Source organism: Brassica napus, chromosome A5 (genome assembly GCF_020379485.1).
Source record: "Brassica napus cultivar Da-Ae chromosome A5, Da-Ae, whole genome shotgun sequence".
NCBI lineage: Eukaryota > Viridiplantae > Streptophyta > Magnoliopsida > Brassicales > Brassicaceae > Brassica > Brassica napus.
This window is the reverse complement of record NC_063438.1, coordinates 23,836,625-23,853,722: the sequence shown is the minus strand read 5'-3', so window position 1 is coordinate 23,853,722 and position 17,098 is coordinate 23,836,625. Positions and strand designations below refer to the sequence as shown.

Below are 17,098 nucleotides of genomic sequence, written 5' to 3'. Positions count from 1 at the left end.
AGAAAACTGTGGTCACAAATTTACAGTTTCAGTCAGGAAACCAGTTCAAAGTCATGCAATAAAAATGGTTAAAGTAAATAGTAATTAATAGACATTTAAAACATATATAGTAGTATCAAGCATTTCGTTTTATAATAATGTTTATAAACTTGACGAAATTTGACCCAATAAAACCATTTTTTCTGGTGTTTTGGATTATGTACGTGATAAACCCTTTTTTTTTTTTGAACCCAGGCTCTCTGCGAACATCACCAGGTAAACCCTTTTTTTTTAACGACCATCATGTTATGTTAAGCTAGATGGACTTCCAACCTAAAACCAATTGGTACTAAGTGGAGTGGCCCATCCATCTTATATATTGCTAAGGATCCCTTCCAATATTCGATGTGGGACATTTATCCCTAATACGCCTCCTCGAGATGATGGCTCTTTGAGTATCAATCTCGGAATGCTCGGACAAGGATCGATGGGCTGACTTTGGGCTGGATCGATAATGGATCGAATTGGACTGTATGGATCAGGCTCTGATACCATGTTAAGCTAGATTGGTTTAGTAGGTCAAAATTTTTGTTTTATACAGAACATAAAAGGAAATGCAGATTTGTTATTCTGTTTTAGTAGGTCAAAATTTTTTAGGTGTATTGTGCCTTCTACGTATAGTAGATCATTTTGTCTTAGGTAGAATGCATATTCTAAATTGTCGTAGATGAAGATTTGATATTCTAACATATTTAGTCCATTTTTAAAGTTCTATTCTAAATATTTTTTTAATCCAAAAATATTTTTCATATATGCACATGTTTGATAACTTCATGGTTTATATTTTTCTTTATTTTTTTGTATTGTAAATATATTGATATGAATTTTTATTTACAAGAAGTGTAGTGAAAATCCAAAAGTGACAAAATTTGATTTTGTACTAAAAGGGACAATAGCTAAGTTTTTCTGTTCCTTATTTCCAAATTTCCCAAAAATTAATGACTAAAGTTTAAGAGAATCGTCTTAGTCACCTCTTCGTAATTTTGAATAAGTCTATTTCAGTCTCGAGTCTAATAAGGTGGCCTCTTTGACTTGTCCTCGAGATTTAGTAGTATTCGATCAAACGATAAATTGTTGGGTTGAAAAATTAGAATGTTGATATTCAAAAAACATGTTGATGATTAGTAAGCTACACAACAACAAAATAGAATTTTCAAAGATGATAAGTAAAAACTAAAAGTTTTAATATTATTATTTGAAAATTTGAATCCTAAAAAATTAAAAAAAAAATTAAAATTTTATTTGCAAAAAAAAAAATTTAATTTAAATTTAAATCCTAAGTCCCACCCTCCAAAATATAAAATTTAATATACATTAGTTAATAATCGGATTATAAGTATATTTTATTGTTTTTGATGAAACTTATTTTACTCATTTTAATTTTGAAGACGTTTTTGTGATACAATATTTTTAGTACTATGCTAATATATATTTATTTATTTTTGGTCTAAATGTTAAAAGCTAAATATATTTCTTTTTAATGCTATCTTAAGATATTTTCTAAAAAATGGGATAAAAAAAGAATTGAGATTCACTCGTAGAATTTCAGTAATTTAATAAGAGTGGTTATCAAAAGATCACACACGTTTGTTTCTTTTTGGTAAAAAAAATCACACACACGTATGATATGTTGTTTAATTGTTTCCTTTATACCCTTCCAATGTTTTAATATAATTTTTGGTTTTATTAATTTTTTTTATGGAATAGAGCCAGATTTAATTATATGTCAGTTAAAAATATTTCCATAACTAATTTTCATCACTAATATATTTAGAAAATTGCTTGAAAACAAGAAGTTGACTACCAATTTTCAAAAATATTTTTTTTAAAATATTTCAAGCTTAAGATGGTTAATTTAGTTTTTTCATCAAAAATTTAAAATATTTATGAAAATAATTATTTTTAAACGTAAATTTGAAAAGCGTTATCAAATTTGTGGTAAAATTAGAATTTTCCACATATTTATGTGTTACAATAAAAAAAATTAGCCAACACTAGTTATATTTTATTTAGGATTCTTGACATAATTTAAAATTTTATTCATTAACTTTATTTAAGAATTTTATCATAAATCAAGTTTTCATCATAAAAATTGTATATTTCATGATAAAAAAAATTTGTAATATTTTGTACTAAATCATATCATTTTTCATGAGAATAAAGTACGATGACGGTTAAACAATTTTTCCAAAAAATATTTTTCAAATAATGTTTAAATAATATATGTTGTCACCGTTCAGACCCCCTACGTCTCTTTTCAAGACTTCTGAATTCACCGTCCCTTGTCGCATAGACAAACCCGTTCTTCTTATACTTAACTCTCATCGTATCTTATCTTCTCTCACACAAACAAATTAATAACAGTCTTTAAAAAAAGAAAAAGAAAATGTCGTTAACTCTGCTTATCTTCATGTACATACTCGTCTCCCTCGTCTTCTCCGGCTTCGCTTCCTCTCAAAAGTTAGCCACAGATGAAGGTATAAAGATTTATATGTATGTGTTAATGAGTGTGTACGTTACGTACTTTTGTATTCGTCTCTCGTCAGTGTATAATGAGGTTAGTTTTTTTTTTTCTGTCGCAGTGGACGTTTTAAGAGCCATAGCGAAGGGCTTACACCAAAATAACTGGGATTTCAATGTGGATCCATGCGGCGTCGCTTCAACCGTAGGAGGTTGGAGAATACCTAACGCCGACGGTGACTTTACAAACGCTGTTACTTGTAACTGCTCCTCCTCCGTTTGCCATGTCGCCAGCATGTGCGTTCCTACCTCTTTATTATTCCCTCTTCTACACATAAATAATTGAACGACTCAATATATTAATAAATAACGATAAAATTCTCAAATAATATCCTAAAAATATTAACCAACTAATACAATTAAATTATTTTATATATACTCAGTTTCAAATTATATGATGTTTTAGGAGGTTTATGTTATTTTAAAATATAAGACATTTTGAGATTTAAAATTAACTTTATCTCTATTGGAAACTATTTAACCAATTAAATCTTATAGTATTTTTTATAATTGGTTGAATTATTTTAAAATTCTATCTTTAAAAATGTTTTTAGAGAAAAATAAGTTTTTTAATCTTTGTGCACTAAGCTAAAACATCATATATATATGTACATGAGGTTTCAAACTCCTTTTTACATTCATATGTAATTTATAAATCAATATATATTTTAGTTGTTTTTTACTAATTTATTCTCGAAAATCATATATTAAATTATAAATAATCAACAAAATAAATTAACAAATTTAAGACAAGAATCAAATTAAATGTAAATAACAAATTTAACCAAAATTTTAATATATATAGAACAAAAATAATGTTGCCATCGAAAAAAATAGACATTACATAATATATCCATATAATAACCAAACAGATGAGATATTATATATCCAAAATCATTCTTTTAATTAAAAGACATAATTTTTTTTGTCAGTAAAAGACATAATATTATTTAAAATAAATTATGCATTTTAATTACCATATATTACAAAAATTAAATTTAAAATATATATTCATAAATTATTAGAATGTATTTATTTTGTAAATATTTATATCCATACATAAGTATAAAAAATTATCTAGTTGATAAATTATTTTTAGAACATTATATATACATGTTGATTTTTCATTAAAAAATATAAAGACTTTTTTTAAGTGTGAGGTCTCAGCTTCCAAAGCATATTACCTTGAAACAGAAAAAAAATCTAAGCAAATCAAAATTTATAAATATTTGAACAACTTTTATTTTTCTTTACCCAAAATAGTTATACTAAATAAAAACTTTGAAAATCGAACGAATACTTTAATACATGAATTATTTAGTTAGAATATTACTTATATTAAAATATATTTTACATGTGTTTTATAATAAATTGCTCGCATCGACTTGTAAACAAATTTTTGGTATAAATTAAAATTGTGAGTGACAATATAATTTTTCTTATAAATGATTAAGTGTTACGTTATTAACACTGTCAACATAGGATAAAAAAAGTCCATGACGCAGTTTTGAGAAATAGACTTTTACAAACATAAAAAACAAACAAAGTATAATGAAACTGAAAGCCAATTTTTACATTTATTTCTCATCTAAATTTAAATACTAAAGAAAAAACAACTAAATATGGTGCAGATTTTTAACTTATTTTGTTCAACTTTCGTGATGAATAGTATTTTGAAAGCTCTTCTTTCTTTTTCCTCTTAAATCTTGGACAGAGTTGTCAAGGGACAAAACCTTAATGGATCTCTTCCTAAAGAGTTTGCAGGACTTCCTTTTCTACAGGAGATGTAAGAATAGCAAATATTATCCCTTGAACATTCCCTTTATTACAGTATATGCCATTACTAGTGTCTTTCTTAACTAATTTAACTGATACTTTTTTTTTCTTTCTTTTTGCAGTGATCTGTCTAGAAACTTTCTCAATGGTTCAATTCCTCCCGAATGGGGAGCCTTGCCACTTGTAAACCTGTATGTATATATGCGTGTCTCTGTCCATATACACTTTATATCTGTGCATGAATGTGTAGATTGATTTGTTGGATGATGAAATGCAGTACCTTACTTGGAAACCGAATAACTGGTCCAATCCCAAAAGAGATTGGAAACATTACAAGCCTTGTGAGCTTGTGAGTACACTTCTTTGATCTCTCTCTCTCTTTAAAAATGTAAATGTCTCAGATAATTCATATTTTGGTGATAGTGTCTTGATTTGTTTTTGTTTTGTGGAACAATTGGGTTTTAGTGTCTTGGAATTCAACCAAATCTCAGGGAATTTACCTCCAGAGCTGGCGAATCTACCAAATGTTCGAAGAATGTAAGAATCATTATCTAAGTTCTTTTACAATCTACACAACTTCCAGAGAATTTACCAGTGTTGAAGCTATGTTTTATCTTTGTAGGCTTCTTAGCTCGAACAACTTGAGTGGAGACATCCCAAGTACATTCTCCAAACTTATAACATTGACCGATTTGTAAGACTTAGTCTAATATTCTTCTAGTTCGTAATGCATATTTTGCTGGAGATCCGGACTTTATATATATATATATATATATATATATGAATATTAATATATATTATTCTCTTGATTTTTAGCCGTATAAGTGACAATCAGCTAACTGGTACAATACCAGATTTCATCCAGAACTGGACAAACCTTGATAAATTGTAAGCAATTCTTTTAGCATAATCAGATTCTTTCGTTTCTTGTATGGGTTTTGGTGACTTACAAATGAGTGAAATGTTGTTTTGCTGCATGCAACAGGGTTATTCAAGCTAGTGGTTTAGTCGGACCAATTCCTAGTACCATTAGTCCTCTTAGCAAGTTAACAGACTTGTAAGTACACCAACTTAACGTGTGAGATTCTTTTTTTTTTTTTCTGTAACACAACCTTCTATTCAAATCTTAAAGCCCCCAAAGGGTGGAGTTCATTACATTAGTTTCTAAATTTAAAGCGTGTTTCGCCAAATTATCAATAACATTTATGGTTTCTTTTCTTAATTTTGTTTTGTAGGAGGATCAGTGACTTGAGCGGACCAGAGTCTCCATTTCCGCCACTTCAAAACATGACACTGATGAGGACATTGTTAGTTTTAGTCTAAGACTAAACAATTTCAGTAATAGCTTCTTCTCATTATCGTTGAGCTTAACTTCTACTTCCACTCGCTGTTTGCTTACAGGATTCTTAGGAACTGCAACATTACAGGAGAGTTACCTGCGTATATTGGACAGAACACATCATTAAAACTCTTGTAAGTAAAGTCTTTTCTTCTTTGGCCTGCATAAAATATGAAAAAAAAAATTTCAAGATGACATTGTGAGACTCATTTTGCAGAGATCTTAGCTTTAATAAACTAAGTGGACCAATTCCGGTAGAATATAGAGCTCTTTCCAACGTAGAGAACATGTATGACGCTCTGCTCCTCTCTTCTTTCTTCTTGTTTTGTTAAAATCTATCTGTGAATGAAAGTTAATTTCGTTTTCTAATCTTCCAGGTATTTTACAAGTAACATGTTAAATGGGGAAGTACCAATTTGGATGATAGACAGAGGAGAGAAGATGTGAGTTTTCTTTAACTATATATATATATATATTTTTTTTTTTTGTAGAGACACACCCGAATAACATTTTGTTTTGTTATTTATATTGCAGTGATCTTAACTACAATAACTTTACTAATGATCCAACAACCGCACAATGTCAACGAAATGCTGTGTAAGAAGATAAATAAATAAATTCAAACTTCTCGTGCCTTAGAAATTATCAGTATACATCTTACAATTTCTTGGATTTTTTCACTCACAGGAATATGTTTTCAAGCACAAGTCCTTTACTTGCAAATAACTAGTAAGCCATAGTGAAGGCAGTCAGACCAACTCTCAGTTCATTCTTCTGAACCTAGACTAGGGCTACTTCTCTCTAATACTGATATTATGTTGTTATGATTGGCTACAGCTCAAACGTTTCATGTCTGAGTAGCTATAAATGTCCCAAAAGTAAGTCTTTGAAGCTAATATACATATCACAAAACCATATCGCTAAAATCTAGCAGCGCAGCTGATTTAACTTTTGTTATTCTTAAGCTTTCTATGGCCTTCATATAAACTGTGGTGGTACTGAACTTACAATCAATGGGACTAAGTATGATGCTGATACATCGGCTAGACCAATCTTATACGACAGTGGAAACGGTTGGGTTTCTAGCAACACCGGGAACTTCTTGGAAGATGCTCGGTCTCCCAGAGGATCAACCATATGGGAAAATACGTCAGAGCTTACGATAGCAGATCCTAGTCTTTATACACATGCAAGTCTATCAGCCATTTCACTTACTTACTACGCATTGTGTCTTGGACAAGGAAATTACACTGTTAATCTTCACTTCGCTGAAATTATGTTCAGTGACGATGAAACGTATAGAAGTTTGGGAAGACGATTCTTTGACGTATACATTCAGGTAGTTTACTTAAAATTTGTCTAAAAACATGTTTGAAAAGATTGTAATGCTTTAAATCAACTGGCGTGTGTGCATGGTAATGTGCAGGGAAAGCTTGTGGTTAAGGATTTCAATATAGTAGATGAGGCAAGAGGTGTTGGAAGAGCTGTGGTTAAGAGCTTCCCGGTCATGATTACAGATGGGAAGCTTGATATAAGATTGTTCTGGGCTGGTAAAGGAACTCAAGGTCTTCCTACAAGAGGTGTATATGGTGCTCTCATATCAGCTGTATCTGTAAATCCAAGTAAAATTTTCTAAACTTGAAACTATCTGACAGAGAGATCACATTTATTTGAGTGTTTTTTTTGTTGTTGCTTCTTGAAATTTATCTTTAATGATCTTGTTGTAGATTTCATTCCACCTAAGGAAGCTGGCACTGGAAGTGGTGGTGGAAGCTCTATTGGCACGTTGGTTGGTGCTGTACTTGCTTCAACGGTATTTCTTGTGCTTTTAATCGGTGGTATCTTATGGTGGAGAGGTTGCTTAAGACCCAAGAGTCAGATGGAAAAAGGTTGTTAGCAATAATTAATTGATTTTGAGTTAGAAGTCTCTATTTCTTCCCAAACTTAATGATGTTTCTTCTTATTCTTTTTCACGTACAGATTTCAAGAACTTGGATTTCCAGATAAGTTCCTTCTCGTTGAGACAAATCAAAGTTGCTACAAACAACTTTGATCCAGCAAACAAGATCGGAGAAGGTGGCTTTGGACCTGTACACAAGGTTAGCATCATATATGTAATTGACATTGTTATGAGAAAAATAGAATGATAAGTTTCTAAAATAAATATTATGTGGTTTATGCTTACTAAATAAAACTCTATTCGATTAACTATCTCTAATAATTACAGTTTAGTATTACTAACTCATATAAAATGCATTGAACCGTAAAAACACTAATTTTAAAAGGTTTTTTTTTTGTAAAACAATTCTTTCGGAGAAAGTACTTGTCTAAAAGTTTGTATATTGTATGAATCCAGGGAACGTTGGCAGATGGAACCGTAATGGCTGTAAAGCAGCTATCATCAAAATCAAAACAAGGGAACCGAGAGTTCTTGAACGAGATTGCTATGATATCTGCTCTACAACATCCACATTTGGTTAAACTGTATGGATGTTGCGTCGAAGGTGACCAGCTCTTGCTAGTCTACGAGTACTTAGAAAACAACAGTCTCGCTCGAGCACTTTTTGGTCCTCTAGAGACTCAAATTCGACTAGATTGGCCGACGAGGCACAAGATCTGCGTTGGAATAGCAAGAGGATTAGCTTATCTTCATGAGGAATCAAGACTCAAGATCGTACACAGAGACATTAAAGCTACTAATGTCTTGCTGGACAAGGAACTCAACGCAAAGATTTCGGATTTCGGTCTTGCTAAGCTTGATGAAGAAGAAAACACACACATTAGCACACGAGTCGCAGGAACATAGTAAGTCCCTCAACTACTGTTAAAAGAAAAAGTTTCAGTTCTGTTTAGATTTCTTGTAACCAAAGCAAACTTGTTTATGCAGCGGATACATGGCTCCGGAATACGCCATGAGAGGTCATTTGACAGACAAAGCAGATGTCTACAGTTTCGGAGTCGTTGCCCTAGAAATCGTCCACGGAAGAAGCAACACGATCACACGTTCCAAAGTCGAGACCTTCAACCTTCTTGACTGGGTAAGTTATTATCTTTACACCTCTAAAACCCTAAACATATTTTGAAACAAGTCATAACTCTCCATATATTTCCAAAGGTACACGTTCTAAGGGAACAAAACAAACTGATGGAAGTAGTTGACCCGAGGCTTGGAACAGATTACAACAGAGAAGAAGCAATGACCATGATCCAGATAGGGATTCTCTGCACCAGTCAAGTTCCGTCGGAAAGGCCGTCCATGTCAACGGTGGTCAGCATGCTCGAAGGAAGTTCTACGGTGAATGTTGAGAAGCTTCTTGAAGCTTCCTTACGCAGAGAAAACAAGAAAGACGAAGAGAGCATGAGCGCAATGAAGAAGCATTACGCGATGACAGAGCAGCCTATCAGCGCCGACGGACCATTCACGTCTTCTTCCACGTCCACGGCCAACGCCAGCGATCTTTATCCTCTTAAGCTTGATTCTGCTTACTGGAACTCTAGAGTTTAGTTATGAATTATGTTTTTGCAAAACAAAATATATAATAATTATGGAGGAAATAATTATCTTTGTCTGTTTTCCTTTATGTAATTTTGTGGGGGTTATAAGTATTTTATAGTACACATATTGTTTCTTAGGCTGTTTCCTTTTAAAAATGTTTCATGTCCGATCTAATACGTTTGGCGATCGATTCGCTGAACCGTTTTGAATAGAACAGGTGTTTGTTTAAAAAAACATGATAAGAGCAGTGGCGGAGCCAGCCAGACTTTCTAGAGGGGTCAATTACATTATAAGCATATAACATATGGGTCAATAGCTAAAATTTGTAACCTTTTCTTAGTTATTAACTTCAAAATACATGTAAAATTTTCTTTTTTCAAAAATCCACATGGGTCATTTGACACCCCTCACAACATGCTACCTCCGCCACTGTAAGAGATACGAGTTAGACAAATTATTGTTCTTCTGTTAGCATCTTGTTTTTCGCTCCCCTTGCTCCCCTTGCTCCCCTTGCATTCGATGTATGATTGGACTTTTACTTTTCAAAATATAATCTCATTTTAAGCTACTATATACAATAAATCAAATATTATAATCAGTATAGAACGCTTCACTTTTGTTACACATAAAAGCGCTATCTAGATTACAATTAGAATTAGGAGTGTTTCAAAAAGAAAAAAAGAATTAGGATACCAGACTACCAGTCCACTATGGTACCACTCATAAGTCAAACACACCGACGATTCTATCTACTCATCTCTTGTTAGGTATGCCTGGGACGAATCCGGATATTCGGGAAATTTAGGTATTCGGATCTTTATCCGTGGATTTAATATCCGAATATGGATTTGTAGTTTTTCTATATCCGGATTTCGGATATCTGTCTCTATATTCTATTACCCGCGGATATTCGGATTCGGATCCGGATCCGTAAAAATAATTAAAAATATTTATTTTTAAATTACTAAATTTTTAAAATAATACATAAATTAAATATTAATACAAGATTTATAAATATATATATGTCTATAATATTGTAAAAACTAAAATATAATATTATAAAATTAATTTATGTATAAATATTAATATGTAAAATAAAAATATTAAGATATAAAATATAAATATTAATGAAATTTAAAAATTAATGTATTTTAAAAATACGGATCTGGATATCCGGACCTAAAAATTAAGATATCCGGATCCGGATTCGGTTTGGACGGATCCAAGATTTTACTATCCGGATTCAGATCCGGGCACCCCGGATATCCTATTTTCAGAACGAATATGGAGCGTATCTCGAATCGAATCCGGATTTCGGATAATAAATCTCAGGCCTACGGTTAGGTATCATTCAATATGATAATCAATGTATTAAGTTTAGGAAGATTAAAAAAAACTTATTTAGGATCCAATTGGTGGCTAAAGAATGAAAATAAATAATGTATTCTTCAATATTGCTTATTTTTAATCATTTATAAATAATAACTTTTTCTTTCTAGTCTCTCTCATTTTTATTGTAGAATAATATAAAAATTTGTTTTTCCCTAAATTTGATAAGGAATAATTATTTTTATCAATTTAAAATTTTATTTGTGTCTGTTTTTTTCTTATTTGTTTCTAATATTCATATGATGGTTTATCAATTCGACTCTTACTATATGCAATTATTACATAATTTTTTTTACTTTAGCCTCAATCACATAATATCAAAATCACTTTTGGACAGTGAATATACTTTTAACTCAAAACACATCAACCACTATACACATAAGTTAGAATGTTAACGTAAAAAAGTCTCATGCATTTTTTAAGGGTTTAACTATAGAAGCGATAGTTAGACATTTTCCTTTTCTTTTAATATTACTAAATAATAGTTGAAGTGTTGAACTTTGGTTCACATCATTCATTTCTGGATGATAACAATACTGGTAAGTGGTCACGGTCTATCAGACACCAAAACTTAAAATTTATTGTTTATTAAATATTATTTTGAAATGACTTTTCCAGAAATTATTTTCTGTCATTTCTTATTTTTTCAGTCCTTGTTCTTTTATTTTTCTTCTTTTTAGTATATATATAATTCCACCCACTTTTATAAATTATTTAATGAATTTTATGGTTAAAATCATTATATTTTTTCGTTTGTATTTTAATTATGATAAGGTGATATTTTAATAATAAATGACTCTGATGTTAACAAACTTTTAGCTCACTGAATGACTCTGATACTATTTGCAATATTTCTTCAAATTATTAAGTTTTAGAAACAATAGAAAATAATATTACAATAATATTTCCAATGAAACTAAAAGAATTCAAGATTACAAGGTTAAACTAGTTAAACATAATTTTGTGTTGATGATTTTCTAATTTTTGGTTCATACCAAATTAACTTGAATTATTATTTCGACAAATCTATTCTTTGATATGATAAATGCTTAGAAAATATAGAAACAGGTAAATACAAACTATGATATACATGTTAGAAATTTTTATAGGCTAATTAATAGATGGGATATATTGTGTCTCCACCTTAATATATATTTTTACTGGATATCATTTTTCTTATGAAACTCCAAAATGCATATACTACTACATGTCTACATCAACAAATACATTTAATAAAATATATGCTATACCTCTACATCAGCAAATGATAATGATGTAAGAAGTTGTATTAAATTTAACATTTTACTAGATTTTGATTCGCGCTTGGAAAGCGCGGAGTTGTTGGATTATATTATAATACAAAGTTTTATTATATCGAAAAACATAATTTTTAACAGCTCTATAATCTACAAATTAGTTTATTTGAGATTTTATATGTACACTTTTACGTAAGTTTCTTTTCGACATGAGAATTATATCCGGATAAAAAACAAACCGAACCGACCCAAAATTATAGGTTTAGTTTAGGTCTAGAGAAGATAATCTATTGGGTTTTTTTTGACCTGCAGGTCTTTGTTTGAGTCCGGGTCCTACCCTAAACTCGATCATAAATACGTGTATATTAGGTATATTTGGATATTCCGAATATGTTTCCGGTATTATGGATATTGTTTTTAAGTTTTTGGTATACAATTAGAGTTTTGTTTCAGGTAAAATTTTTAAATTAAAAAAAAATGGATATTTGGATAAAATTTTGGGTATTTTTCAGTTCATCGTGTCAGATTTTGAATAAGATTTTAAATTTTTAGGTATTTGAATTTTTTTGGTATTTGTTTGGAGTTTCAAATACTTTTCGTGTTTCGGATTTTTTCAGATTTTTCATATATTTCAAATTCTTTTAGGATCTTAAATACTCGAACAGATGTGGACCCATTACGTCCATATCATGTTCAACAACCTTTTGATATATATTTTTAATGTTATTGTACAAAAACATGGTTGATGAAATATTTTTCTGAGAAAAAGTTAAGAAATAATATTAAGATCTGTTAAAATTATTTAAAATATTGTATGTTTAGAATGATTAATATATTATCAGAAATATATAACGGATACTATCGCAAAACTGATAATATAAGTAATTTATCTTGCTTTAAATCATATATTATATGATAAAAGTGATAATATAAAACATTAGTCTCAATGCTTTTACGATTAAAAATCAAAATGATAAATATAGTAATAGTAAATTAGGACTTAGGAGTGAGATTTAAATAAATAAAAGAATTGACTTAATTATTGTTAGAGAAATATATGGTAACATATTGTTAGTGTAAATTTAAGGTAAGACCAAAAAATAATGAGTTAAATGAAATGGTCCAAACAACTTTTATATGTAGATTTTTTTAGACTTCTTCCCTTTTAATAGTATTGATTTTAAAAAGGGCAAATCTCCAAAATAGCACCTTTCTAAGTTTATATCACAAAAATAGCACTCAAAAACTAAAATGACCAAAATAGCATTTTATACTTTTGAAAAATTTAAATTTTTTTATTTTTCAAAATTTGAAATCTTATCCCCAAAACCTCACTTCTCAACTCTAAACCCTAAAATCAAACTCTAAACCCTAAACTCTAAACCCTAAACCCCACCCCTTGAGTGCTATTTTTGTGACTTTTGGCCTTGAGTGCTAGTTTGAGAACAAAAACTTGATTTAGTGCTATTTTGGTCTTTTTCTCTTTTAAAAAAACAAATACATTTAATAAAGTCAATCGTGGACTAGTTATATTCACATAGGTCTGTCTCAAAAGAAAATAAAACGAAAAGTCGAAAACAACCTTTTATAGTTGTTGTGTTTTTCTTCCTAATAATTTAGACGTCTGCCGGAATTTAAAGAAATGTATCTGTAAAGAAGTATCTACGGTCTACAGAGCAAGAGCAATGAATTATTTTAGTGCTTTGGGCCCTTGGTTTTTCTCAGTCTGGCCAGGTTTGCTTATTTTTATGTGCAAGTTGCAAATTTAAATCCTCTAACCTATTAAATTACAATGTTGACTTGCTTATCTTCTTGTGCCCTCTCCCTCTCTCTTCTATTCCCCAAATGTCTTTGCGAGTAAAAGTCTCTATTGGAGTCTTACCAATTCGTCGTCACATACACAAACCCCTTCTTCTTATACCTCACTCTCATCGCATCTTATCTTCCCTCACATAACCAAATTAATTACAGTCTTAAAGAAAAGAAGAAGAAAAATGTCGTTAACTCAACTTATCTTCAATTACGTACTCGTCTTTCTCATCCTCTCCGGCTCCGCTTCCTCTCAAAAGTTAGCCAAAGATGTGTTGGATAATTCCAAGCTTGTGGAAACTTAACATATTATTAGATGTTTAATATGTTAAGATAAACACAATAAGGAAACCTAGAAATAGGAAAAGGAAGTTTCTATTTAGGTTAGGTTGTGTTTTCCATATCACACATGTTAAAGGGAATTGTCTTTCATATAAATATAGGTCTAATGGAGAGGTGTTCCATATGATCTAAGTGAAACATATTGAGAGCTTTAGTTTTGAGTAGTTTCTAAAGCTAATAAGAAAAGTTATTCTTATAATTCTTTGTGTTTCTAAGAGATTTGAATTGGTATCAGAGCCTCAGGTTGGAGACTCGATCTAAGCTTAAGTTGTAGCTTAAGATCCTGGTGCTTGTGAACAAGAGATCGCGACGGCAAGATGGCTGACGTGACTAGGGCTCCACGCACGAAGGACTTTGGATCTACATCCATCCAATGTCCGATGTTGTCATCGACAAACTACACAGTTTGGTCGATGAGGATGAAGGTTCTACTACGTGTTCATGAAGTGTGGGACACAATCGAACCCGGTTCAGATGATCAAAAGAAGAACGATGTTGCGATAGCTCTTTTGTTTCAATCTGTTCCAGAGACTTTGATTTTCCAGTTGGGAGAACAAACCGCATCAAAAGAGATCTGGAACGCCATCAAGTCGCGACACCTAGGAGCTGATCGTGTAAGGGAGGCGAGACTTCAGACGTTGATGACAGAGTTTGATAGGTTGAAGATTGATGATGCAGATACGGTCGATGACTTCGCGGGGAAGATATCGGGCCTATCATCCAAAGCAACCTCGTTGGGAGAAAACATAGAAGAATCCAAGATGGTCAAGAAGTTCTTGAAGGGTCTTCCAAGACACAAGTATATCCAGATCGTAGCATCACTTGAGCAAGTCCTAGATCTCAACTCGACGGGGTTTGAAGACATAGTTGGAAGGCTTAAAGCGTACGAGGAGCGTGTAGGAGAAGAAACTCAGAAAGAAGACCAAGGGAAGCTGATGTTTTCGAACAATGAAGAGCATAGTCAGAGGGGCTATGAGAATTCTCGTGGTAGAGGAAGAGGAAGGAACGGTAGAGGCAGAGGTCGAGGTAGGTCACACAACCAAAACCGTGCGTCACACACCGAAGATAACAACTCGAAGAAGAATCATTCAAAGCTGATATGTTGGAGATGTGACAAGCCTGGTCACTACGCAACTGTCTGTCCCGAAAAGATAGAGAAGGATCAAGAAACCAACCTAAACGAGACAGAAGAGGCTGATGCACTCTATGTACACGAAGTGGTGTTTTTGAACGAAGATAAAGTGATTCCGAAGAATCTTGATATCAACAAAGGCGATGCAAGTGTCTGGTATTTGGATAATGGAGCGAGCAATCACATGACAGGGAATAAGGAGTTCTTTTCGAGTTTGAATCTCAACACCAAAGGGAAGGTGAAGTTTGGTGATGGATCGTGTGTTGACATTGTAGGAAAGAGTGTGGTTACATTTGTGTGCAAGACTGGAGAGAAGAAGGCACTCAAGGACATATACTACATACCCGATCTGAAGCACAATATATTGAGTCTTGGGCAAGCAACAGAGAACGGATGTGAGGTTAACATGAAAGATGTCTACTTAACGCTCACAGATTCGCATGGAAGGTTACTAGTTCGTGTGACAAGATCTCCAAACCGTCTCTACAAGACCCCTATGGAGATAAGCTACCCGGAATGTTTACATGTCAGGGACGATGATGCTACATGGAGGTGGCATGCTCGACAAGGACATATATGCAATGGAGTGATGAACATGGTAAGAAAGGAGATGGTCGTAGGAATGCAGAGTGTAACACACGAAGAAGGCGTGTGTGACAGATGTCTCACAAGGAAGCAAATGAGACACTCATTCCCAAGTGTAACACACGAAGAAGGCGTGTGTGACACATGTTTCGCAGGGAAGCAAATCAGAGATTCATTCCCGACTAAGGCCATGGTTTGTACATCAAAGCCATTAGGATTATTGCTTGGAGATTTGTGTGGAATAAGTGCACCACCAACGCCAGCAGATAATGGTGAGGCATTCTATCGGTTCAAAAGATTTCACACCGATAGAGGAGGAGAGCGTGCCTCAGCTATGTTCAATATAGGTTGCACCGATAGAGGAGGAGAGGTTGCCTCAGATGTGTTCAATCTAGGATGCACCGATAGAGGAGGAGAAATTGCCTCAGATGAGTTCAACCTATCATGTGAAGAAGATTGGGTTGAAGCTATGGAAGACGAGTTGGAGTCTATCACAAGAAACAAGATATGGGAGCTTGTAGATAGACCGACTGGTTCTGAGAAGAAAAGAGAAGAGGATCGAGTGTGTGTGTTACACAAGACGTTGCATGTGTTACGCCAGGCATCCAGAGCATGGAGTGTGAAACTTGATCAGGTTCTCAAGGAGATGAGATTTGAGAAGTGCACGAAGGAACCATCAGTGTACTGCAAGACTGAAGGAGGAGACGTCTTGATCATAGCCATCTACGTTGATGATCTATTTGTGACAGGAACTTCGCTTAAGATGATTAGGCAATTCAAGGAGGAGATGTCTAAGAAGTTCGAGATGTCAGATCTAGGTAAGCTAACGTACTACCTTGGCATGGAGGTGATTCAAGGAGCCGACGGAATCAGAATAAAGCAAGAGAGGTATGCTCAAGGAATCATGTGTGACACAAAGATGGAAGTGTGTAACACGACTCACGTAGGAGTGTGCAACACAGCTCAAGGAATCCTGTGTGACACAAAGATGGAAGTGTGTAACACGACTCACGTAGGAATGTGCAACATGACTCACGGAGGAGTGTGTGACACAAAGGTGGAAGCGTGTGACACAACGCACATACCAATGGAGTCAAGGTTCTCAAAGGCTGAAGATGAACCAGAGATAAATCAGTTGGGTGTTGAGCAGAAGGCTGACATCCTTCCCAGAGCTCACGTACGCAAGATGGCAGATGTGACCAGAGTTATCATCGCAGTGAGCTTCAGCCACAAGATTCATCGCAACTTAAGTGAAGAGGTCATGAGAAGGTTCTACAAGAACTGGGCCGATTCTAAGAAGAAGCGGTACGGAAGCAAGGAGAGCATCCGGTCTAACCTTGAGAAAGATGTGAATTCAATGGGTGGATTCGCACACCATGGTGTGGTGGAGGATGATTACTTGATGATTGAGTTCA

The 17,098-nt window shown here is 33.0% G+C and overlaps 1 protein-coding gene across 1 annotated transcript; it reads left to right on the top strand.

Annotated features, from left to right (window-relative positions):
• Positions 1-2,372: 2,372 nt before the first annotated feature.
• On the top strand, positions 2,373-9,303 carry LOC106423522 (probable leucine-rich repeat receptor-like serine/threonine-protein kinase At3g14840). The gene is made up of 23 exons (XM_013864295.3): positions 2,373-2,516; positions 2,622-2,796; positions 4,274-4,345; positions 4,458-4,526; positions 4,613-4,684; positions 4,801-4,872; positions 4,958-5,029; positions 5,152-5,223; positions 5,321-5,392; positions 5,571-5,642; positions 5,737-5,808; positions 5,892-5,963; positions 6,052-6,117; positions 6,209-6,271; positions 6,362-6,403; positions 6,512-6,552; positions 6,640-7,013; positions 7,101-7,296; positions 7,402-7,563; positions 7,655-7,773; positions 8,031-8,479; positions 8,562-8,712; positions 8,790-9,303. Exons 1-23 carry the CDS (start codon positions 2,426-2,428, stop codon positions 9,177-9,179), a joined length of 3,036 nt encoding a protein of 1,011 aa, XP_013719749.2. The 5' UTR covers positions 2,373-2,425; the 3' UTR covers positions 9,180-9,303.
• The last annotated feature ends 7,795 nt before the right edge of the window (positions 9,304-17,098 follow it).

What these genes read in the sequence shown, in the direction of transcription:
- LOC106423522 (XM_013864295.3), top strand. Translation starts at nt 2,426, where the DNA reads ATGTCGTTAACTCTGCTTATCTTCATGTACATACTCGTCTCCCTCGTC. An exon ending in AACACATCATTAAAACTCTT is followed by an intron (nt 5,809 to 5,891) that starts GTAAGTAAAGTC and finishes CTCATTTTGCAG; the next exon opens with AGATCTTAGCTTTAATAAAC. An exon ending in ATAGACAGAGGAGAGAAGAT is followed by an intron (nt 6,118 to 6,208) that starts GTGAGTTTTCTT and finishes TTTATATTGCAG; the next exon opens with TGATCTTAACTACAATAACT.